General features: G+C 35.1%; 2 protein-coding genes across 10 annotated transcripts in view; one reads left to right on the forward strand and one right to left on the reverse strand.

The window, feature by feature from the left end:
- The window catches only part of Dscam2 (Down syndrome cell adhesion molecule 2), a 956,598-nt gene that overhangs the window by 385,465 nt on the left and 544,208 nt on the right, over positions 1-26,925 (reverse strand). For 6 of the 9 annotated variants that reach the window (XM_064064644.1, XM_064064646.1, XM_064064643.1 and 3 more), the window contains one exon: positions 8,129-8,580. In XM_064064644.1, coding sequence (XP_063920714.1) covers positions 8,129-8,580 — 452 coding nt within the window. Of the gene's footprint in view, positions 1-5,346; positions 5,419-8,128; positions 8,581-14,177; positions 14,269-14,316; positions 14,395-14,446; positions 15,170-15,229; positions 15,393-15,448; positions 15,679-15,731; positions 15,825-15,882; positions 16,262-26,925 lie in introns of those variants that run through there. The other 3 variants (XR_010281598.1, XM_064064648.1, XM_064064647.1) reach the window with 3 other exon arrangements.
- On the forward strand, positions 22,208-23,541 carry LOC135135558 (myb/SANT-like DNA-binding domain-containing protein 3). Its single transcript, XM_064064658.1, has 4 exons — positions 22,208-22,689; positions 22,752-22,935; positions 22,992-23,175; positions 23,241-23,541. The coding sequence occupies exons 1-4, from the start codon at positions 22,616-22,618 to the stop codon at positions 23,522-23,524; spliced, it is 726 nt and encodes a 241-aa protein (XP_063920728.1). The 5' UTR covers positions 22,208-22,615; the 3' UTR covers positions 23,525-23,541.

Raw genomic sequence — 26,925 nt, forward strand, 5'->3', positions numbered from 1 at the left:
CTTTGCAGACCATCCACGCCCATGGCGTTGTGACTTTGGTGCCGGTACCGAAATTTTGCCTCTTTTTCAAGTAAAAACTGAAATACATGATGTCAAATTGTGTCAAAAAGTCAGACCACGACAGCATTTAGCCGACATTACAGATTCCTTTCCCTCCCGACGTATGCGCCCTCACATGTCACATTTAAGGGATTGGAGAGACTTTAATAGTGAATCAACGAAGACGACGGTTTTATCGATAGAAATCCACGACCTCATCAACACCGAAATGTATCATGCAAACGTGATCAACCAAATTTATTCATTTTTTAATTAATTTTTGGATTATTGGATTTAACATGGACAGAAACCGAGGAGGGTGGAATAAGAACGGAGGGAGCATGTTGTATGCTTTCAATGGTACGGTTTTGGCCCAAAATCAACTACCGCAAACACCGTTTACGTCAGTCGACTGTGCGCATGTGGGAGCTGGCTACAAACCTCGAGAAAAGCCCATCGTACTCCATGGGCGTACATCTCAGTTATTTTGTACCATCACGTGCTGTATATCTTTCTACTGTAAGCTGTTTTGTTTTTAATAAATTCAACATGGTGAACTGCAAACTTTGTAAGTCGTGGAATGGAAGTAAACAATCTGTGAAAGACAGACTTAGTTTTCATAAGTAAGTAATAAATGTATAACTTGAGTAACTTTGCCCGCCACTGTTTAGCGATTCTCTCGAAACTGGGGGCGTGGTTTAGCCGAGCGCGTATTCCAAACACCGTCATAAACGGTGTCTAGATTTCGGAAGGTCGGTGCCACATTTTTCGACCGTACTATCCCTCCGTTCTTATTTTACCCTCCTCGACAGAAACCGATAAAATCTTGAACTCACCACGGATGTAAAGGGTGCCATAACCGCCGCAGCCGTCCATTTAAGACGGCTAAGGCGGTTATGGCACCCTTTACATCCTAGGTATGTTAATAAGACCCACCACTGACCCGGAAATGACCGGCATTCAGGCAAGACTTCTATCATTACGGGTACTAAGACCAAGTAATGATATGCATTGATTAGATTAACAGAACAACTTTCGAGATTCTAGAATTACAGCATACAAATTAGTCTGCTATTATTCTCTAATCTCACCCCATCCCCAAAAGTCCAGCGTAACTACCGACCATTTATCCGCGCATCACATGAAAAGTGACCTACACTACTCTGACCTACTGGTGCTAATCTAATCTGACTGACATGATCAGACTGTTCAAGAAACTTACGAACAATATGACATGTTCCTAACAAAACAGCTTTTTGAATTTTGACAATTATTGAATCATTCAAATGCAAAGACTTTAAATTCTCAACTAAGCTATTTGGAACTACACCTACATTAGAGATAACTAGGGGTAGAATTGAAATTTTTTTAAGATTCAACATGGATTTCATTTCTATCGATAATTGTAGATATTTTGAAATCTTGGTGTCGTATGTTTGAATAATGTTGTTTGTGTTAGGAATAGCAATGTCAATAAGAATGGCTTCGTTCGTGTGTTTTTTGATAAGTATGATGTCTGGTCTGTTAGCTGTAATGTTTAAGTCTGTAAGTATTGTGCGATCCCAGTATAATTTGTATTTGTTATTTTCAAGGAATGGAGACGGAATGTAACGATTAAGTTCATAAGTGTTGCTAATTCTTTGTGAATGATTTTGGCTGCGTTGTCATGTCTAGCTTTGTAATCAGTTTGTGCTAGGATGCTGCAAGAAGAGATTATGTGCTGGATCGTTTCAGGTTTTGCTTTGCATAGGCGACAGCAGTCGTTTTTTATGTTCGGATCTTTGATGATGTATTTTCTATAATTCTTGGTATTGATTACTTGGTCTTGAATAGCAAACACAAATCCTTCTGTTTCGGCATACAAACTTGATTTTTTTAACCAAATCAATGACATCTTCTTATTGACATGATTTTCTTCTAAGTCTTTGTAGAATTTTCCATGTAGTTGTTTTTGTTTTAGCCCACTTATTATTTTATCTATTGTGTGTGGGGTGTGGATTTCTTCGGTGTTCGACAGATTTAAGGGTGTGTGGTTCAAATCTGCTCTTGTGATGGTGTGAAACATTTCATTTCTTTCCGCTCGTTTCAAGAAATACTTCTTCAAATCTGAAATTTGTCTCTGATATAAGTTTTCTAAGTTCTGGAAACCCCTTCCTCCATTCTGTCTTGGTAATGAGAATCTTTCAATCGACGATTTTGGGTGATGCCTTCTATACTGTGTGAAGATTTTCCTTGTTGCGATGTTTAAATTTTCAAGATCAGTTTTGGACCATTTAATGACTCCAAAAGAATATGTTAGCAGTGGAACGCAGAATGTATTTACTGCTTTCATTAAATTTTTTCCATTTAACTGTGTCTTCAATATTAATTTTAATCTCGCTACGTATTGATCTTTCAACTGTGTTTTCGTTTTGGTATGATTGATGTGGGAGGATTGACAGAAACCCAGATATTTGTATGTATCGTTTCGTTCTTGGGCTTCAATTATTTCCTTATTCTGTGTTATATGTGGTACTTGGTGAAACACGCCTTTTCTGATTGCTTGGGTCTTACATTTCTCAATACCAAAGGACATACCAATATCACCGGAAAATTGTTCAGTCAGATTTAATAGGTTTGTTAACTGATTTTGTGTACTTGCATATATTTTTATGTCATCCATATACAGCAAGTGACTTATTCTGTTTTCTCTTTGTTTGTTAATTCTTATATTGAACCCATAATTGCAGCTGTTCAGGATATCGGAGAGGGGATTTATTGCTAAGCAGAACCATAACGGGCTAAGAGAATCGCCTTGAAAAATTCCTCTTCGGATCATTATTGGGTCTGATTGAATTGTTTGTTCATTTAAGGTTATTTGAAGGGTGGTCTTCCAAAATTCCATGGAACATTTGAGAAAAGTGCAGATTTTAGTATCAATCTTGTATAATTCCAGAATTTTGCATAGCCAGGAATGAGGGACAGAATCGTAAGCTTTCTTATAATCAATAAAAGCAGTATATATGTTTCGGTTTTCTTTTCTAGCTTGTTCACAGATGATGGAATCTATGATTAATTGCTCTTTGCAGCCAAAGGATCCTTTAATACATCCTTTCTGTTCTTCATTAATGATGTCAGAGTTAAAACAGTGTTGATATATTTTTTGTGTAATGCATGAGGTTAATATTTTATAGATTGTCGGTAAACATGTGATAGGTCTGTATTTTGATGGATTTTTTGTGTCGTTATCTTTAGGTTTTAAGTATGTTACACCATGACATAAGAATGTTGGAAAAGATGATGGGTCAAGAAGGAACTGATTTAAGTGATGTAGTAAATGAATATGTACACAATTTAATTTTTTTATCCAAAAATTATGGATTTTGTCTGGTCCTGGTGATTTCCAGTTGTGTGTCTTATTGATGGTATTTATTAATTCCGCAAGTGTTATCTGATGATCATTCATTGGTGTAACTGTGGATAGTTTATTATATATATGAGGAATCCATTTGGCAGATTGGTTAAATTCAAATTCTTGAGACCAAAGTTTTGACCAAAATGTTGTTACATCTTGTGAACTTGGTAGTTCACCGGATAATTGAGTTTTGCTTGAATTAGTTAAATGTTGATAGAATAGTTTTTCGTTGTTTAAAAATTTAGTGTTATGAATTTTTCTGAGATGTGATTGTTTGTATCTTTTAAGTCTTTTGCTATATAAGGAAAGCTTTTGTAATAGTGTATCTTTAATTTCGGATAGTGTTGTGTTGTACTCATCGTAATCAGTTTGATGAAAATTATTGTTGGTCAGTATCGAATGCATACATGTCATGATGTGTGGTGTTTTAACTCCTCTAAGGTACTGTGTTATTTGACCCAGTTGTTTTCTAATGTTATTAATTTTATAATTTAACCGTGTTTCCCAATGAGGGGTGGAGGGTATGCGATTGTTGTTTGTATTGATTATGTTATCTTTACATGTGTTAATTTGAATACAAGTTAAAGCTGCACAGTAGATAATTGTATGAAGTTTTTCAAAAGAGATCGAGTTTGTGAGATATTTTGGTAAAATGAAGGAGTTCATTATTTCTACAATTGCCAGAAACTTTTTAGAATAACACTGGCGGGGAAGTGATTGTCTATCATTTGGTTTTAATTTAGAACATGTTTCGAAAGTTAATTTAAATTGGTCTTCAATTTCATTTTGGAAATTAATGTGAAATTTAAAATTTTTGTTGACAGTTTTGATTAATGTGTCTTCTGTGTTGTAGTACGTGTTTTGTAGATTATCTGTGGTGTTAATTTGGTTTTGGATTGTTCTTGATGAATTGTTAAGTGATTTGTCAGTTAATGTGTTGGTAATTTGTGTTACGGTTGTGATCTTATTTTGAGGTGTTTTGTTTAATAAATCTTTAGTAAATCTGTCAGTTCGTGTCTCTGGTGTATTTAATATACTACTATTACTATTTTGTGGTATAATTGGGATCTTATTTTGAGATGTTGTTTTTGACAAATTGGTGACAGATGTGTCAGTCAGTAATGTATTTGGTACTGTGTTCTTGATATCTTCAGGAAGTGGATTAATGGTTTTAGAAAGTTCATTTTTTAATTGTTCTAGAGTAAGTTGAGGTATGTAGTTATTTTTAACTATAGCTCTACGTTGATCTGCTAAATTTTGAATGGTAACTGGAAAATTTGGGTACTCACGGCTGAAGGCTTCGTGTAGAGCTGTACGATAATTACTTACATCAGTTTCATTGTTTGTAATTTTATAATATAAGCGCATAATATGTAAATTCATGTCTAGAGACCATTTTTTACGCTTTTTCGGTTCTTCTCGTCTTCTAATGGTCTGAGGCTGATTTGTCTGAGAAACATTAGAGACTAATACGTTGTTAATTGTCCTTGTGGTAGTGTTTCCCGAGGTGATGCCACTTGCTCCATCGACCTCTTCGGAGACTGCAGTAATAGGTGTTCGTCGGATTTCGAGTTGAAAATTATTAATAGCTATTAATAATTTTTATTATTTTATTATTATTATTAAGGAATCCATCGGGCAGATGCTATGCCTGTTATGCCCGCAACAAATTGAGTAGTGGGTTTATCTTCAGTATAACTTAGAGATTTTTTGTCGCACAATATGTATCATATTTCGATATAAAACTTACAATAGATGAAGCTAGCACTATATCCTTGTGTAACGCGTTCCAACTGTCAAACACCCTATTCGTTAAAAATTTTTGGCGAGCTAAAGTGCAAAATTTCAACTTACGCAACTTTAGAGGATGCCCTCTGGTGCGGCCTGAGGTATTGAGAGGGAAGAGATGCCTCATTGCGGAAAGGGGGTAAGACTATTAGTCAAGTCCTGATAAGTAATGATTAGATCCCCTCGTTTGCGCCTGTCTGAAAGAGGGCAGAGATGCATTAGTCTAAGCCGTTCGCAGTAAGGAGGCCGATTTATGCCGACACCATTAGCAAACTCTAGCAAAGGCCACATATATGTTTTGAAAAGTTTAGAAAAGACTAATGGACTAGCTTTGGAAAATGTTTTACTCAGAAGAGCATTTTATTTGCTTTGCTCGCAACTCGCTGGACGTGCTCAGTCCATGACAAATTGTAGGTGACAACAACACCCAAATCAACGTGCGAATCTGTACATGAAAAAAGTAAGTTGTCAACGAAATAAACGTGTTTGGGGTTATTATTCCCAAGGTGTAGGACTATACACTTGTCTAAATTCAGAGGTAACAACCAATCATGAGTCCAGTCATATATTGCTCGAAGATCTCGTTCTAAATCCCTATAATTCGCACTACTGCTGTAAAGCTTGATGTCATCTGCGATATCGGCAGTCTAAGCGACAAAGAGTAGCGGGCCAAGCACCGAGCCCTGGGGCACCCCACTCACAAAATCGACAGATCTACTAAGGCCATCACCGACTTTGACTCGAAATGTTCTATCGCTCAGGAAAGAATCTATCCACCCAAGGTTTCCTCGTATACCAAGATTTTGTAATTTGTGAAGAAGCGTGCGTTTCGGAACCTTGTCAAAAGCTTTTGAAAAATCGAGATATAAAATATCGACGGGGCGACCCAGGTCGATATCCCTAGTCCAGTCCGACAAACAGCACAAAAGATTAGATTGGACAGATTTCCCAGGTAAGAAGCAATGCTGTTCAGGTGGAATTAGATTATAATTTATAAAAAACTTGACTAAATGGGTATAGATAATGGAGACTAAATGGTCATAGATAATGGATTCCATGACCTTGACCACGAGCGATGTCAAACTCACTGGCCTGTCAAACTTATCACTTGTTCTTGTAAATTGGTTTGACAAACGCGGTTTTCCAGTCGGAGGGAAGTCTAGATTGCATGAATGATTGCGCCATTAGAATAGAAAGCGGAGTGGAAAGAGAGGCTGCACAGTTCTTTAAAACGCAGGAGGAAATAAGATCAGGACCTGGAGATTTAGTAACTTTCAACTTTCTGAGCTTATCTGACACCGAGTCCGCAGAGAATTTTATATCAGTGATACTATTCGAATTACAAACGCTAGATAAATTAGGCATCCCAGAAAGAGGTTCCACAGTAAACACTTTGGCAAAGGAATCGGCAAATATATCAGCAACGGTGTAACTGTTATCATTAATCATTTCTAAAGTGAGTAAAACGACTGGAGCTATTTTATCTGAAAAGTGAACCAAGTCGAAAGTAACATGAAAAATGTTATAATGACTTCCAACACTGCCACCAAATTAATAATTGTGCAGAAATAGTTCATCAAAATGTTCTTGTGGCGTATTTTTAACACCTTGTAAGTTTATTAATATTGCAGTTAATGGGGAAATAATTCCTATTATGGAAAGTAGAGTTAGTAAGTAGTTTGTTTTTGTATATTGCTATTAAATACTTATAATTTTGATAACAAAGCTTTATCAATTAATTTCTTTTCTTGTATTGTAAAAATATTACAATAACAATTTGTCATCTTATATTACAAATAAAGTTATAAGGTGCATTACAAATCAACTTTTGTGAATGTTAAGGACCTTTTCACATCCTGGAACCGATAAAAAATTTTACCGGGCTGTCACATTTTTTAACGATTTAACAATATTCATCATTACCATGATAACATCATAATATGTAGGTATTTAAAACCGACAAGACTCTTCGCTTCTTCTGCTACTTGCTTTATTTCACCGGACAGATCCATTTTCCGGTAATTCGAACAAAAACACAACCAACAGCATTAAAACGTTTTTTTGTACGTCACAAATTTTTACATTGTCATGCTAACATTCGTCAGACATTTTCAACTGCTATTGCAATTGAACAGATTAAGGTGCATTACTCCAAAAAATGCAAGAATTTTGATGAAATTTAGTGTACCATTAATGGAATTCAGTGTACCATAAAACATTGTACAAAGTTCGCCCGTTATTGAACTTTAGATATTGTGCTCGCAAGTAAAGTTCTATATAACCAGTTTACATCGTAAATAAATTATTAACGGCCGTGAATGTTATAGCTGACTTCACGGTATAGAAAATAGTAATCGTATGCCTATTTAACCGTTAGGTATTATGAAAAATACGATTTAATTTACTTCTACAGCATAAACTGTGATACCGAAAATTTGTAAACGCCAATGTTTTAGATTTAAGGGCGAGGCTTTACTTGTATGGACACAATGTGTTGTTAATCAACACATACAAACATTTTTGAATAGCATTTGAAGATATTTATTTGTCAAAGAATGAATGTGTAGCTACGATTTTCCAACTTCATTTATCAAATAGAGGCCGAGAGAAAGAGAGAGAACAACAAACTTAAATCTTGCTCATCGCTAGAGATTCAAATAAATATCTTGCTCATCTCTAGAGATTCAAATAAATATCTTTCTTTTAAATTCAACATGTTTTGGCACACATACCTAATTTTAGTAATGGAAACTCTGAATAGTAAACCTTTGATCTCTCCATTTTCTCGTCTGCCATGATTGTCAGACTCTACGTTTGTAAAAACATGCCGCGTGTTACGTCTAGTAACTTAGGTAACGTATTTTGTTCTACAATGTTTTGTGTTTACAGTAATTATAATGTACCAACCTTCAATTCATAGCTTATTGAATGCCTTGACAAATGAACTTCATCCAAGTTACCATGTTCTTTTCTGTAATTTAATGTAAAACCAGTGATTGGTGCCCCACCATCATTTTCTATTTTCCAGTTCAATAGTATGCTTATACTTGTAGCACTTGTCACATGTAGCAAGGGTGCACTTGGGGGCACCTGTACTATTAATTTGTATGTTATTCTGTCGGAACCCTGATTGTTGTCGACTTGACATGTGTAGTTACTCATATCATTAGGTTGTAAATTTGAGATTATTAATTCACCGGTATTCAAGATTTGCTGATTTGGACTAGATCCACTTCTAAGAATTACCTCACCATGTAACCATTCTCGTTTTGGAGCACCCACCGCTTCACATCCAAGCGCTACTGAAGTCTTCCAAGCTCTCACAACGGTAACACCAAATGAAACGATTCTTGCTGGAACTAAATTAATATATTAGGTTATATTAAATGAAAAAAAGTATAAAATTATTTAGATACAACTTCCCTCGCCCCTAAAGTACAGACGAACAAATACAGATTCCTCTAAAATTAGAAGATCATATTTTGCGAATTACTATTTTTTTTTAAAGTTAACACCTAAAAAATAGAATAAAGGTATGTGTGAACTGTTAAAGTAGGGAAAGGGTGTCCTAGTTGTCACACAAAACAATCAATCTTTCTAATTAGAGAACATGGAAAAAATTGCTGCTTTAATCTTATGAATTATACTTGGTAATTCAGTTTTCATTAATTAAATAAATCACTAAGTAAATCAACTTACAACATGAAGTTATTTCAATTTTAAAAACGCAGGTCAAGTCAGGTTAGCTCGAGGAGTTTATAACTGCCCATGAGCTGGGCGTTGTTTTCATCCCCGAAACCTGGCTTCAGCCGCAATACAGAGATCCCAAGATACCAGGATTCACGATGCACTGAACGAACCGCCGAGATAAATTAGCAGGAGGAACCGCCATCTACTTAAGAAATGAGATCAAACACTCTGCTTATGTTCCAGATTTTTAGAAGCTACGGCGGTGACTGCTGAAACTCCAAGAAGGCCTCTGCGCCTAATTGCATGTTAAAAACACCACCGACACGCTTCAGATTGTCGACATCGCAGACCTTACTAACTTCGACGAGGCCCTCATCGCAGCTGGAGAATTTAACACCAAACACTCGGACTGGCACAGCAAGCAGAACAACGCGAACAGAGGAGCCGACCTATTACCACGAGAATCGTATCCGAGCTTCCATCGATGCAGCCTCAATTCGACGTTCTCAGCAGACGTTCAAACGGCCCGCGTTACCACAGCGTATCGTGAACTTTATCAGGGAAAAGAATAGACCGAGACGACCGCACGTCGATCCAGAGAACGAGTCGACCAGGTTGTAGCAAACCGCCTCCAATGCAAAGTCCGGAAAGCACTTTTCGATCTCAGGAACGAACAGTAGAAACAAACACTCCAACCTTTTAACATCGAGGACCAATTGATGTGGAAAATAGCCAAAGCGGTGAAAAGCAACAGAAGGTCACTACCACGGATTCACGGGAAAAAATCAATCTTTTTCCCAAAATCATCGCCCCATCCTTTCATTTCGTAATATAGAACACGTATACGACGCGCGCCGGGATAGGATGTCGAGTTCGAGCTACGAGCTAACGTTTTTCAGTACCGACACCCGACACCGACACCAGTCTGAACTGAGTCTGAGGGAGAGAGAGTGATAAACTGGTGTGAATGTGTAGGTAAGCGAAGCCAAATACGTCGGTGGTCACCAATGTAGGTAAGCAAAGAAAAAATGTTTGCTGCTCCGGTGCGGAATCGGACCGCACATATTCGGTTTGCCAGGTCTTCACCACTTGGTTACAGAGCCGCTGATCTTTACTTCGCTTACCCAGCTATTACTGTGCCGCCACAAATGTAATCATGACGCACTGGATCGCTGGGACTCAATAACGGATAATAATCACTAAATTTAATCGTCACTTATTCCATAAATAAAATTAACGAAAACGTAATTAGTAAAACAACTAATTAAATGAGAACGGGAATTAACAGCAGAGTGCAAGGAAGCAACGTAATTTTATTCTTAAATAAACGAAGTGTAGTCCGTAACTGCAATGAATTCCCATCCCCTACGAGCCGTACCGAGTTTGACGTAGCCTAATTTTCACGATACCATTATTGTGACAATGGATAGTAGTAAAAGTGAACCACCAGAAACTGAAAAGTCACGACAAATTTAAGTAAGTAATGTTGATTTTTTTTGTAGCTATATATCCGTAAATACTTTGATTAGAGAATTTGGTAATAAGCTTTCTAACATAGAAATTAACAAATAATGTCCTTTATATGAATACCTAAAAATAAACTATTTAATAAAATGTGTTCGTTTGACTATTCCAACGACTAAATTAGGTACAACAATTAATACCGTTTTCACACGCTTTATTGCTCATTTAAGAACTGATATTTATATCACTTATTTTAGTCACCATAGGCCACTAATAACTGTATTAAATGATAGGGATAAACATACCGAAGGCGATAACGCTATGATTGAACAGTAATTTGTATTTTAAATCGAATAAGTTATAAATACTGCTCTAGCATTTGTAAAGAATTACTTGTTTCTTTAGTTGATATTATTATTATTATTATTGATTATAATATTTCTATATGATAAATAAATAAGAAAGTATATTTTATAATAAACAACAATTGATAATATATGAATATTTACTTTCATTAACCCAATCATCATTATTAATCATCATTTTGTCAAAGAATACAAATGCAACATATTTTTGGTTTTTATTATTTTTTAAGAGAAAATTAATGACTTCGCCGCGTATGCGTGTTTAATTTACATAAATTGACAGCGCAGAGTTAAAAGCCGGAAAACACCTATTAACAAAAAGTAAGTTTACAATAATAAAATCGAAGTTATTACATTTTTAAATAAGTATAAATGATGATTTAAATGAATAAATAATAATAATCAAATTCTTCCATAATAACTTGCAACCTGGTTACGAAACCGAAACTTACTAGTCTGGAATAGTGATACCGTGCTTTGCCTGGAATATTCATTTGCTGCGACCATCATACGTTTCAGTGGATGAGTTTTAGCCAAATTCGTTGTTGAAGCAGAAAGCAGAATTCTGAAAATGTTTTTACTACTAGTAGTAGTGGGTACCAAGAATGATAATCTGGCTAATAAAAAAGAATTGTCTATACTATTGCACCTACAACAATCATCTGAGATTGCACCTACGAATGTTAAATGTTCGCATATTAAAAACTGTGATGTCTTGGGATTAAAACACTGGTATCCCCTATACAGTGCATATTTTTTAAAATTCCCATGTTAAAATTTAGACCCATTGTTAACTTTTGTTAGGGTGGAAACCCGGAGATGATTTTTGCCGTGAAAATAGCTTTAGGGTTCTACTTTAACTTCTACTATCACTTTTCGCAGTAACTTGTTACTTTACGCTTTAAAAAATAAAAATTATTTTGATTAAAAAAATTTGGTACATCATAAAAGGTTTTGACTTATCATGTTAACTTGTCATTTTTAACAGCACAATGTTAATTTTATCATTGAATACCTTTAGTGCAGTTTTAGAAGAAACAGAATGATGAAATTCAAACATAAATGAAGAAAATAGAAGATAATTTCACTAAAATTGCGTTTTTGATATCCACGATCGAGAAAACATATTTATAAATCTGTCATAAAGTTTTTAAATTGTGCTCTTGCCGGGTATGGGACGATGTAGGGATGCTGCAGCAAAATTTTGCGCAATTTCACTATTGTCGATACGCCTTTAATATATCCATCCGTGACCATTTCCACCTTTTCTTTAATTGTGCACTGCGGAATTTAAAGCATCATTTTTAATAAAATCGAAAAAAGATTACCCAAATTACATTCAGTAAAAATTTCAACGCTGAATCTTTACTCAAACATAAGTCACCATGGGGTATAAAATTTAACATGGGAATCCCTATGGCCACTTTTAAAAAAGATCCACTGTATACAGTTTATTCAACTCAACCATTATTCTATACAAAACTGTTGCGGCGTCCATCCATGCCTGACCGCCATACGAGAGAGAGCGAGAGAAGTTTCTCTCTTTCCCCCAACACAAGTTCTACTCCCCACTTAACCTACACATCACTAACAATTAACATTGTGAGTTGCATACCTCACACACCTTCCCCCTTAAACAAACCGTTGAGGTTGCCTAAGCTGGCTTCTCCTCTTCAGGGTCCTTGCAGGCGAATCCGGTACAGGCACTTCAAAAATCCTTTCCGATAATATAGTACCAGACTCCTCTGCAATTTCCTGAGTTACATTCGTTTGTTCTAAATCGCTATTTTCATTGTCCTCTGTGATTTGCTTATCAACTACTGGAACATTTGGGGTTGAAGTTTCGATATGTGGCCTAACTAGCAAAAATTCAGTGTGAAATTTTCTAATTTGATCTGCATGCCGTTTGCACCTCTTTCCAGTATCGCAGACTTCAATTAAATATAGACAAGATCTTATCTGCTTAATTATGCTACCCTTACTTCAACTTTGCCTGTTACTAAAGTACTTAAACAATACAATTTCTTAACCATAGAATTTAACTTTAGCTTTACCCTGATAATACCTTTTTTGTCTAGCTTGCACATTTCTAACTCTACTCATCACTTTATCGCTACCTTTATCTGGCGGTAAAAGCACTTGAAATATCGTTCGCAAATTTCTATTAGACATCAAAAATGCGGAACTTACCCCAGTGGTACTGTGCGGTACATTTCTATAGTCAAACAGAAACCGACTCTTCAAGGCATTTTTGACAGTTTGCACAGAATTCTCAGCTGCTCCATTTGAAGAAGGGTGGTAAGGACTAATGGTGAGATATTTGATGTAGTTTATGTCTAAAAATTCAGTGAACTCTGCCGAAATAAACGCTCGCCCGTTGTTAGATACGATTAACCTACATAACCCAAACCTAGCGAATAAATGTCTTAGACACTTAATTGTAGTTTTGCATTTATTGAAGCTATTTCAAACACTTCCAACCATTTTGTACGTGAATCTAATGCTAATAAAAAATATTTACCCTTGATTGGACCACAGAAATCTAAATGTAACCTACCCCACGGTAGTTTTGGATATTCCCAAGAATTTAATTCTACTTTAGGCGGATTATTAAAATGTAAAGAACACGCTTCACATGCTTTAGTTAATGACTCAATACTCTTATCTAAATTAGGCCACCAGAGAAAATGTCGTGCAAAATTCTTCATTTTGACCGTTTCCAGAATCTATGCAAATCATTTAACAATTTATTTCTTAATACTGTTGTAACAACGATTGCATGGTTATACGCAATCATCTGAAATTGTCAATTCCCATCTTTTACAAAAACAGTTTTTTAAATCTGGATCAACACACTGCTTTGGCCAACCTTCCTTAATTTTAATTATCACCCTAACTAATATTTCGTCCTTCCCTGTACATCGTTGTATCTCTTTAAAATCCACCTTAAATTCTGAATTGTTTGCAAAAAAATTAAAATAATTGATCTCTAGGTCCTTCTCCGTTTCTTCCATTAACGGATTTGAACAAGGTAATCTCGACAAATCATCCGCGACATTTTTATTTGAGGCAACATATTATATATCATATATATAACTCGACAAAATAACTGCTCAACGTCGCAATCTATTAGGTGAAAACGCTGGTATACTCTTATTTGGATTAAAAATTGTAACTAACGGTTTATGATCCGTCCCTGGTACCATCACAATATTTATGAAATATGTAAAACATAATATTTATAGAACATATTTTCGACAGATGTTTAAATTTTTAATAAATATTATAAAACTATATTAGGTCAATGTTATTAATACTATGCAATACCAATATATTTTTTTTAAGATTGGGGATATATATGGATAAAACGTTAAAACTAAAATATATTTATATATTTAAAAACGTACATTTTAAATTAATAAGTACGTTGACAACAACAGAACTTGTATTTTTGAAAACCACTGATCAGCTGCAATTTGAAAATCAACATATTTCTTCAGGGTATGTTCTTTAGCCGCAATCAAGAAGCTAAAAGCACACATTTATTTTTCTAATCATTACAGTTACAACTCTTACCTTTGTTAAGACTGTACTTAAAATTTTGTGTTTATAATAAGTTAAACAATTTTAAATTCATCTGAGTATTTTTGGCAACTGAAAACGAAACATATATTCATCGTAACTATTGCATTAAAAATTCTCTTACCTTGAGAAATTTGAAAATGATGAGTTTTTACTTTCATATATATAAAAATAAAATAAAAAAACAATAAAATTCTTAGTGATCGAAACGGGCCATTAAATAATTATATTATTTGGAAATCGTTGTAGTGCTGAAGCTAAAAATAAGCTAATGTTTTTTTAATATCTTCATCAGTTGCGTTTGTATGCCTTCTTCGGGTGGAAGCTAAAACATAAATGTATATTTCCCCAAATAATTTCTTTTTGTAGCGAAGCTTCCAAAGCGCTCCGCTAGTACCCTCTCGAGGGCGCTGTCGTCGGCAGCGCCAATATCAACCCCACCCTAGCCACCCTCGCCCTTTTGGTGATCACCGCACAGATGGCAGCGCACATCACTGTCCACCATCTCCACCTTAAGGGTTGCACTGTCTCGGTCCCTTTCTGGTGATCACCGCACAAATGGAATTCCACCATCTCCACCTTAATGGCTGCACTGTCTCGGTCCCCTTCTGGTGATCACCGCACAGATGGAACTCCACCATCTCTGCGCCGCTCCGAGATCATCACCAGGGCTGCACTGTTTTACGGTCCCCTGCGCCGCTTCGACGACGTCATCTCCAGGGTCTCACTGTCCAGGTACCCTGTGTCACCGCTGCCGTCATCCCCTACGACGCTTCGAGTCCCAAGAGCCGCCATCATCCCCGCCGAGGTTGCCGCCACTTCGAGAACCCATACACATACTTTTGAACTGTATTATTTTATATATATCAATAAACCACTGAGCTACCACATTTTTAAATTTACATACCCATGACAACATAATATAATGCCTTTATATCGCAAAATGCTGTTTTCTTCTTTTTACCTTGGCCAGCGTATTCACATGCGAGGTTCTTAGAAAACATTTTACTCATGATGAGGAAAACTATTTTACGAATTGTGTCTCCACCTAAGAGCGAACACATCTGTATCTGATAAACAGAAAAAAATATCTAAATGAAAAATGAACAACAAATTCCATCCTTACCAGTTCAAGTTTTTTGGCGTCACATTCAATGACTTGATTGTTTATTTCCATTAACTCTTGAGATGAATTAGCTGGCAACAGGTGAATAAGAGAATTTATCATTTCCGTGGATGAATTTACTTTCAAAAGCATGTGATTTTTAATTCTGTCTAGCCGTTTCACAATTTCTTTCAATTCAAACTTCAAGCTGTGGTATGCAGCACTCGTAATTGAAGTCGACAACGGTGAAGCTAGAAAAAATATTAATGTATTGCTCTTATTTGATTAACCAGTAGTGTATTACAATTCTCACGATCACTATCATTGATAGTTACAGTGCTTGTACTTGCGAAGCTTGTATCCGTATTTTTTGGTGATAGGGAAGTAGATAATCCTTCTAAAACAATGATTCAAAATTATAAGTTACAGCTGATACAAAATATATAAATACATACCTGTTCGTTTAACAGCGGTCAATTCGGGTGAACCGAATGTTATTTAATGGGGGAAGCGCAGGAACTTTGAATATATATTTCTCCTTAAGACATTTATCATCTTCAGATGAGTCATCACTATCGTTAATCATCTTCCTATGTTTTGAACAATTCCCTTCTTCAGTAATCTTTTAGGACTTTTTTCTTTTTCTGTTCATATTGTTTTCGTTTGGGCTTTCGTCACTGTCGCTTTCGATATTTGATGTATGTTCTGCTTTAGCACACAGTTCACGAGCCTTTTTTAAGTCTTCAATTGATTTTTTTTTCAACCGTGCACGACACCATGTAAAATTGTGGTCTATACTTGTACACTCATAAATCAATTTTCGAATTTTGTGATCTGGAATACCTTCTGGATATTTATATTCCGTACAGTCTGCATTTGCCTATTCCGAAGGCACAAAATCTACAGTATTATCATACCAAACAATAAGATCCTACATACTGCAAAATTCAAGAGTGCAACAGAAAACCTCCATAAATTTCTGATGTGGATTAAAAATCATTTCGATGATTGATGGATAAAACCCATATTTGCATGTACATACATATACAGCGAGGACAATGTCTTTTGCTACACTACGTAAGCAATTATAGTTAACAAAATTAATAACGTCGAAGGTAATAACATTTGTATACTATATGAGAATTAAAAAAACAAGTTTTATAATTAAAACACATTATTACTATTAAATAAGGCCTTTTAGTAAACCGTTCATCTGGGATAAATTTATTTTACTTGTCAACGCCCATTCCTTTAAGAAAGTTTTTAATGTTTTTAATTGATTGTTGTTACCTAATGCAGCTGCACGTAAAGTTGTTATTAACTCAGCCTGAGCAAGTTCCATGCATTCTTCAAAAACATGACTTTTATTACTAACATCAGTGTTTTTATCCGCATTATTAATAGCTTTATTTATTGCATTTACATTCTCTGCGACACATGTCCTCGTAGGTATTGTAGTATCACTAGCAGTACTCGCATCGTTAACTTTAACAATTTTTCTCAGATAACGATACTTTTTGCAATACTTCCTGTTATTACTAGGCATGTTTTCCAATTTGGACTCACTTTTATAATCCCAATTTCACACACAGGACACAAACTTCACTGTTAGAAAAGACAAACGAAATCCAGAGGATTAAAATAATTGTCTTGATCCACGTAGAACTGTAACATTATTTTCCCGCTTTGTGTTACACGTGTTGTACCTTAGACGCCATTGTATCAACCAACTATCGAATAATCATGATTATGCGTGATCTGATCATGCTCCAGGCATGTATTGGAACCAATCCGAATTATGCTAACATATTTGGCGGTACTTTTGAAAGTATATACATGCAAGAATCTAACCCGCAATCAAGAAAAAAATTCAAATTTAAGAGAAATTATAAAAAATAATAAAAAATATATGTACAACAAACTTATTACTTAATCATCCTCATTTAAACATTCCGGACCGGTTGCATAAGCGCAAATCAAATTTAGTATATCATTAACTCCATAGTAACCATTGTTACTAACATAGTTACCATTGTTCTTAATCAAAGATTAAATTTGATTAGTGTTTTATTAATTTTTTAAAATTTAATCTCTGACTAAGAACAATTGTAACTGTGATAATAACAATCGTTACTATGGAGTTAATCAGAGATTAAATTTGATTTGCGCTTATGCAACCGGCCCTGCATGTAATGACTACTCCATTTTTTAAATTTAATGTTGATCATTGGCCTCATCATAATATTACACATTGAATAAAAATATATAACAGATGTTATAAGTATATATGTGTAAATAGCTATTTGTGTATTAAGGGCCGAATTCTGTAAAGTATAACGGCACTTTGGTAAAAGGATTGTCCTTTACATAAATATATTCCTATTCTCTAAAACGTAAAAGACCCTTATAGATCCGTGGCATAAAGGTGAAGTCCTTTATAGTTTCCCTTGTGCAACGTATGGTCATATGTGTCACTTTATGCAAATTATCTGTCAGTTTCATTAGTTTTATATAGTGACCGTTTCTAAATAAAAGGGAAGAAATGGAGAATCTGTGATTATTTATCCTAGAGGAATTACAATAAAGATATATATGAGTCAGAACAATGATGTCTTTGTCCAGTTTTATAGTTTCATGGTTTAAATTTGTTAATAGTAGCAAAAAGCACTAAAAATCGTCATATTAAAGTTAATTAAGCCCAATTTGGTGGAAATACAAATACTTTTACGATGCTCCAAATAGACTGGTAACTAGAGAGCGGAAAATATGCAGCAAAATTTTGAGAAATATGATCGTATGATATGCACCAAATTTATGCAAATATGCAGTAACTTTCTTAATATATGCCGAGATATGCAGTTGCATATGCTTCAAAAATTAAAAAAAAGCTTAATAAGCGAACTAAATTTATTTATAAATTACAAAAACAAGTTTCCCGAGCTTACGTTTTATTACAAAAAAATACATAAATCACATTGCAAAGTGTTTAATTACATCTCACTAACACATAAATCACGTTTTTAAAGATAATATTCTTATACCAAAAAATAAATCTAAAGAGAACAAATTAAAAAATAGTAGTAATCCACTATTTAATTATTATTTTGGTAACAATTTATTTTTAAAAATGTTTCCAAATATTCTAACAAAAAGTTTTTCCGTTACGTACTATTCTAAAGTATAGGTATTTGTATATAGAAAAACTGCGTACTACGTCCACAGAATAAGTTCAGGAAAAGGTTTAATCCATAAATTAATTTGAGTTATCTTCGGCATATCGATACACCTGTATCCCTTTAAATGCTTTCAATACAAACTCACGATGAAAAATAATAGTATAACGTTCCTTCGACCACCACTAAACATACCATAAATACACTTAACGAACAAAAATATTGGGAACGAACGGTATTTCCAAAAGTAATTAAGGCGCGAATTTACCTGGAAGGATGGCTTAACACCCAATGGTGTCTCCAATCTACCATAAAACCCAAACCTTTCCTAGTTATTTGAAGCTCAGGACAATATTTGCAATATGATTCATAAAATTTCGTCTTTGTAGATAAATGCCGATAGAATTTAGCACAAAAATTGATAAAAATGCAAAATATGCACCCATTCCGTGAAATATGCAGCAGAAGGCCAATATATGCAAATATGCAATTTTTTTATAACTGTATTCATTTTTAATTAGCATGATTCGTTCACATATTAAATATCAAGACTTATATGCAAAAAATAACGGATTTGCAAATTTCATAAAATCCGCTGTCTACTGGTAACCAATAAACAACTTTGCAAAAATAACTCCTTTGGAGTGGTCGTCACTTATAAAAGACCAAAAGGTCCATTAAAAGAAAATTCTAGAAGCGAGAAGAGAAAGTATGTAGGAGCGTAGGGCAGGTAGACGAAAGATAGGAAGTATTTAGTTTTTACAATGATTATGAATGCGCTCAGGTAGAACACCTGATTTTGTGGGAACGGTTGTTCCTACAAATGATTAAAATTTCCGACAATATGAGTGACTACTGTCTATATCGTGGGATTATAGAAAAAGAACACTGATAAAGGTATTACCGGGGTGTCCTATATTGTATGCCCGTGCACACCCTCATCCCCTAAAATGTAAAATTTTTCTCAAACCATAATTCATCATAAATTCGAAAGATCTCCCATAATGAATTTCACCGTGGTACAAACACTAATAAGCTCTATATGGTACGTCCGTGCGCACCCTCATCCACTAAAATTTTAAATTTTTTTCGAACCATAATTCGTTATAAATTCTAAAGATCTCCCACACTGAATTTCATCGTGGCACAAACACTAATAAGCGAATTACAGGTGTGTCTTATATGGTATGCTCGTGCACACCCTCATCCCCTAAAATTTGAATTTTTTTTCAAAACATAATTCATCATAAATTCTAAAGATCTCCCACACTGAATTTCATCGTACCACAAACACTGATAAGCGAATTACAGGGGTGTCCTATATGGTATGTCCGTGCACACCATCATCCCCTAAAATTTGAAATTTTTTTCAAATCATAATTCGTTATAAATTCTAAAGATCTCCTACTCTGAATTTCATCGTGGCACAAGCATTGATAAGCGAATTATAGGGGTGCCCTATATGGTATGTCTGAATACACCCTCATTCCTTAAAATTTTAAATTTTTTTCAAACCATAATTCGTTATAAATTCTAAATATCTCCCACTCTGAATTTCATCGTGGCACAAACACTGACAAGCGAATTACAGGGTTGCCCTATTAGTATTTCTAGGTATGTGCCGCCTGAATGAAATTACGGTTCGAACTAAAATGGTTGCTGGTAAATCGTCGCTGTCTTCACACCGGTTATTAACTCTGGTGACTACACGTGCCCTTCTCGATATCTTAAACAACTGTACAACCTTAGTGTTTGACTTTTTTTCAATCACTAATAATAATAATTAATGAGTTGAGCTGCGCGGTCGAAATTTATTTTGTAAAATTCGGTTGTTAATTGTTCTAGTTTTCCACATTCATTTGGGTTTGGAAAAGTGAAATTTTTCCTAACTAGAGCGGAAAAATAAAACAAAACAATATCAAACACCAGTTCTCAAACTCCTTGTACGCCTTTTTATATTTTTTCTTTGATTTCTCGGGCAATAGTGAATTGCGTGCCAGTGTGGGTGACTCTTCAACATCAAAAGATACTGATGCAACATCATCTTCCAACATTTTTACCTCAAGAAATACCCAAAATACTTCAATCGTTGAAAAATTGCAAAATGTTGCGTTGTTTGTGTGTATTTTCCATGACAACAAATTTATTGCATTAAAAGGGACTTGATACTTTATCATTCAATTAAATTTATAATGAAGAGTTTTTTTAGCTAGTCTAGCATCTCTAGAATGTGGAAAAATGTCACTTTTCCTATCTTATGGCATAAATAGCTATACCCCCACTAGCGGCCAGCAGTGCCGATCGCTACAGCCTTGCCTTGCTCGCTTCTTGCTTTCCAGTTGTTGATTATTTTTGACAATTCACACAAATAGTTTTTTTTCACTAGCAGCCATCAAGCATGCAAATGTCGACTCATTTAGATGTAGCAAATTCAACTTTTGCGACCACCGCACCGGTTCAAAAAGAAAAATTGAGGTTATGTACGCAATGTTTGATGTGAATATTTCTTAAAAAATGAACAAATGTGTGCTACAAACATTACTTGAGTATACGCATGGTAGTTGGTAGACGGTAGAACATAAAATGATTAACTCAGCGACAAGTGTAAACGGTTTTCTTTGTGTTGAAGATTTAGATTAAGTTTGATTAGAAATCAAAACAAAATCATGTTGCGTCAAAAAATTGAACGTTTATTTTTTCAGTTTATTGTCTTATGGTTTCTACTAGTGAAAAAAATAGTATATTAACCACGGTTGCAAAGCCACTTCTAGACCTCGCGCTTCAGAGCCCTCGACGCTGCGCGTCTCGGGTTCTAATTTGCGCTCGGTCTAGAATGCTTGGCTCTGCAACCTTGGCTAATAATATACTATTTTCTAACACTGACATTTTAAATCGTTTCTAAGATTCATCTAAGCTCGACCACAAAGGTATCTATAAATCCACTGTTCTTTATAAAGTACGTCGTCAATGGTAACGTCCTTTATACTATTTAAAGTACGCTGCTTCATTTTTCGTAACATTTATTTATTGAATACAAAACTACAATTATTAAAATATAAATTTTCATTACTCTTGAAGGGTGAATTCTTGTTGTTGATGTTGGTTGTCTCTGCTACTTTCGAAGGCGGAATCCAGCTTTGTACATCTAATCTGGTTGCTGACCTTTACATTGGAATCGTCGCTACTACTGTTTAAAAAATTTAAAAATGCTAAATGTATAGGTGATATATGATAGATGAGCATAAACCCAGCCTAAAACTGGTACTTACGCTTGCATCAAGGAAAGTCCGAATAACGTCTTCCGTCACTTCTTTTACACCTTTTTCTGACGTCCACTGATTAAAAGCCACGTACACCTTCTCATAAGCGTTTTTTGATTTTGCGGGTAATAATTTGGTGCGTAATTCATTGGTTTTTTCTAATATTCCGATTGAAAGGCGTTCACACATTTTGACGAACAAAATTTTTTTTCAAAATTTGTTGATACTATTACCATGACTACTACCCACGGCTGCCTCAAGAAACATTTTGCCTCACTAAAAATCTCCCGATAAAATATTAATAACAGACGATTTCGGATCAAATAAGCTTCAGTGTTAGAAAAAATATTGAAGATAACACGGTGTTTTATAGTTGAAAGGACTCGGTCCCATTAAAACCTCGCTCCCTTCGGTCGCTCGGATTTAAACTGGGACCGCGTCCTTTAAAGCACCTATAAAATACTTAGGCCCGGTTGTATAAAAGCATGTCAAGTTGCATGTCAGCTAACACTCTGTCAACTTTAACCGATTGTTAACATTGGATTATTTGTGACATCGTTTTATAAATAATTTGCGCACGCTAGTTAACTGACAAACCTTTGACAACGAGTTAACATGGGATCACGTTCGAATGCTAGAAATTTTATCGTTTAGCAATTTACGTTGGTACGAGTTCCCGCGTTGACGTTTCCCTCCAAAATGTCGCTTCAATTTGTAACTTGCTTTGTGTGGTATTGCCGTTTTGAGAAGATAAAATGCAAGATTTAACAAAAAGAACCCCTAATTTTTCTGCTAGGGAAAAAATTACATTTTTGAATATAGTTGAAAGGTAAGTATAACCTCGTTCGGTTTTACATGTCTGCTATATCCACTCCTCTTTCCCTGATTAAGGTATAAAGCTACTATTGAAAATAAAGGCACGTCATCTGTTATTAATGAGAAGAAAAACAGAGCGTGGGACAATATAACACATGAGTTTAATGCAGAGACTGAAGTGAGCAGGAGCGTAAAGCATTTGAAATTGCTATACGCTAATTTGAAAAGGAAAACACGAAAAGATGTCGCGGAGGAACATGTAAAAACTAAATTATTATCAAAAGACCATACTACGAATTTACTTATTGTTAACAGAAAGAACAATATTTAAAGGCAAAGGTGGTTGATGAGGAGGGCAGGCGCGAACTTAATAGAACCGGTGGAGGCAATTATAAGCCGCAGTTGTATGAAACAGGCGCTCAAATTTTAGCTATAATAGAAGACCAAGTGCAACCTTTACCAAATTTTTTCGATGATGCTGCGAACTATTTTCACGATGGTAACAGCATATTTTAGTCTCCAAAGTGTTTAATACCTTTAAGATCAACGCATTTATTATTGCAGTACCTACAGATATTCCTGGGTGTTCTGGTACTCAACTTCGGGCACCGACTCCTGATTTGGATCCTGGAGATGTACCAGTTACTCAGCCTGTGCCTGAGATAAGAGCCACAACATCGCGCCGTACCAGGATTAGAACAACGAGAAACAAAAATGTCAATTACAAGGAATTATACTTCAAAAAAAAATATCAAATAGCTTGCTTCGAACTAAAATCCAAACGGCAGCTGCATGTTTTAGATTTAAAAATTAAACGTAAAGAGTTGGAAAATTTAAATGCAAAATAAAAATAATTTTTCATTCATATTGGCTTTTCTTTAACACAATTTTAACATACATTAAACAATAATTTAAAGGTCTGCAAAAACTGAATTAATTAGGGCCACTCGAACTGCTGTGTTTTCGTTATTAAAAATGTGCAATTCTGAATCTTCATCAACATCTTGATCTTCACCTTCAAAAAATGCGTCCTTTTCTAGAATGCAAATGTTATGTAGCACTGCACAAGCGACAATAATGTGGAGAGTTGATTGAAGTTTCATATTTAATCCTCTAGACAAACAAGGAAAACGTCGTTTCAGCACTCCAAAACACCTCTCAATACAATTTCTACTGGCCTTGTGAGCCGCATTGTATGCTCTCTCCATACGGTTTCTTGGATTCAGCAGTGGTGTCAGTAAATAACTGCAACATGGGTAGCCATTATCACCTAATACAAAGTCTGTTCCGTATACGCCCGAAGCTAAATCAGCACACAGGGGTGAGTCATTGAAAATGGTGCTGTCGTGAACGGAACCAGGCCAACGAGCAATAATGTTTATGATTTTTAATTCTGAATCACAAACTCCCTGAACATTGATTGAGAAGTACCCTTTGCGGTTCCGAAATCGTTCGGCTTGCTCACCTCCTGGAGAGAGTATTTTGACGTGAGTGCAATCGAGAGCACCTATTACTTTCGGAAACCCACGAATGTTGTGAAATCCAGACTTAACTGAACGTCTTTCTTGGCCAGTTACTGGCATCTTAATGTAACGAGGTTTTAAAGCTGCTATAACATTACTTAGTCTGGTAATGATTCTACTGGTTGAAGATTTATGAATGCCAATATTGTCCCCGAGCACTTGTTGAAATGATGCATTTGCCAGAAATCGTAAGGTAACAAGGAGTTGCAATTTTGCAGAAATAGAGTGATTTCTTTTTGTTGCAGGTTCCAGGTGATGACCAATCAGATTGAGCAACTCGTTGAATGTGTTTTTGTTGATCCTATACCTTTCCTTGAAATCCATATCATCATATAGTTCAAAAGGATCCTTACGAACGAAAAAGCGTCTTGGACGGCGTATTCTTGCTGCTTGCAGTCTCCCTTCTTCATCGCTTTCGTCACTCAATGAAGACAAAGTAGATGTCGACATCTTCTATTGATTTGCATGAACAATTATGCTAAATACAACATATTACTACTGAATTACGTTTATTTTACCTCAAAACCTATCAGAAACCTTGTCCTTAAAACTTCAAGCAAACACAAAATCGCAACTTAATTGATGACGGATGACTAATTAGCTGACAGAAAGTTAACTAAGGTTTGACATGATGTTAACTTTGACGGTAGCTTTATACAACCCAAATCCTGAGTTAACACAGGTTTGACATATTGTTAGTTAACACGCTGTTAACTGATTGTCAACTGCTTTATACAACACTTGACATTAGCAAACGAATTTATCATTGGTTTAACAATTTGTTAAAGTTAACAAAGGCTTTATACAACCGGGCCCTAGTTATCTTAATAGCTATATTGTCAACGAGACGGGCACCTGAACATTATTAGAATTATTATTACTCTTATTTCGTGAATATGGATTTTAAAATCATCAACTGACATGCCGTTAACATGATTTTTCGCGTAATTTTCTTCGCGACACGTAACGTCGGCTGCAAGCCACTGGTCTACCGGAGTAGAGGACAATTCGCAGCGTTTAAATTTCGATCGCCTGGCTCTATTGATGAGATAGTGAAAACCGCGTTTTTAGTGATTCGGAATTGGAAAATGGTACAGCTAAGATACATAGGGTACAGCCAACGTGTTGTGAATTTAAAAACCGGTTTTTTATTTCTAGTAGTGATAACCAGAGAGCGGAAAATATGCAGCAAAATTTTGAGAAATATGATCATATGATATGCACCAAATTTATGCAAATATGCAGTAACTTTCTTAATATATGCAGAGATATGCAGTTGCATATGCTCCAAAAATAAAAAAAAGCCGAACTAAATTTATTTATAGAGAGCGGATTTATAAGCACAAAAAAATTAAGAATAAGCGCTTAAATAAGCACAACATTTTCAATAAAAAAGTTTTATTTTAAGCAAAAAAGCATTAAATAAGCATAACACTTTCATTAGAAAAGTTTTATTTTAAGCAAAAAAGCATTAAAAACATAATCATATTACGAATCAAAGAACACTTAGACTTTATGTTTTACACACGTATTTCAGTTTTCTTTAAAACAATTTATGATTGTAATATGTTCCAAGTTGTCCACTGTAAAATTTTCTCGCCGATCATTTAAAGTGTGTTTAAAATTGCAGAATGTGCGTTCAACATCCACACTCGTTGTTGGCGCAAATTTGAATTTTGCAACTAATGTTGAATCTAACTCCAAATTTTCCACCTTCTGGCCTTGCAAAACACGAGCAACGTCGGAAAGAACACCGAAACCTGCATTTTTATTTAACACTTCGTCAAGTTTTTGGGATACTCTAGTACCAATATCACCCCTTACTGCGTTTGCTTGTTGTTTAAATTCTTTCACTAAGTTTATGGCATCTACCAACAACATGTTGGGTTTTTCTAACTTTTCTATTACCTCACATACGAATTGATAATTGCTTCTTAGGAAAGCTAGATCTTGTCGCAAATCTTTGTTTTCCAAAATATTTATGCAATCTTTAATCGATTGAGAAGAATCTTCGTTAAACTCCGTAACTACCTCCTCAAATTCTTTGATATATTTGTCATAATAAAATGTGGCCTGTAACCATGTTCCCCACCTCGTTATAATCGGCTCTGGGGGCAATGGTATGTTTGGAAATTTTTCCTTAAAATGATGCAATCTTAGTGGTGCTTTAACAAAAATCTTTTTACCATTTGCCACTAATTTATTAACAGTAGGAAACTGCAAACGTATTCCTTCAGCCACTTTGTTTAAACCGTGGGCAATGCAAGTAGAGTGAATTAAATTGGGGTACAATATTTTTAGATTGTTCCCTGCTTTCAACATATAACGAGCTGCATCCGAGATCATCAATAAAATTTTATTCGCCGGTACGGCGTTTGGCAAAAATAGTGACGTAAGACTGTCATTTACAAATCTGGTAATTGTATTGCCATTTGTTTTATCTAACATTTTCAAACTTACTACATACTCTCGACTAGGGAAATTTTCATTTAAGATTCCAACAATTAAACTTGCCAGGTATCTTCCACAACTATCGGTTGTTTCATCGATAGCGAACCATAAATAATTATCTCCAATGCGATGTTTAATTTCGTTGTAAACTTGCTGAAACACTGGGCCTACATAATTTGTTCGGAGAGTACTTTCAACCGGGATATGTCGATTGCAGTGTTTTTCAAGGAATTCTTGAAGAGGGCCTTTCTCCAATTTTTTTAAAGGTATATTGG

Source organism: Zophobas morio, unplaced genomic scaffold (assembly GCF_036711695.1).
Source record: "Zophobas morio isolate AGI-343-1 ecotype UQ-CSIRO unplaced genomic scaffold, CSIRO_AGI_Zmor_V1 ptg000024l, whole genome shotgun sequence".
NCBI classification, from domain to species: Eukaryota; Metazoa; Arthropoda; class Insecta; order Coleoptera; family Tenebrionidae; genus Zophobas; species Zophobas morio.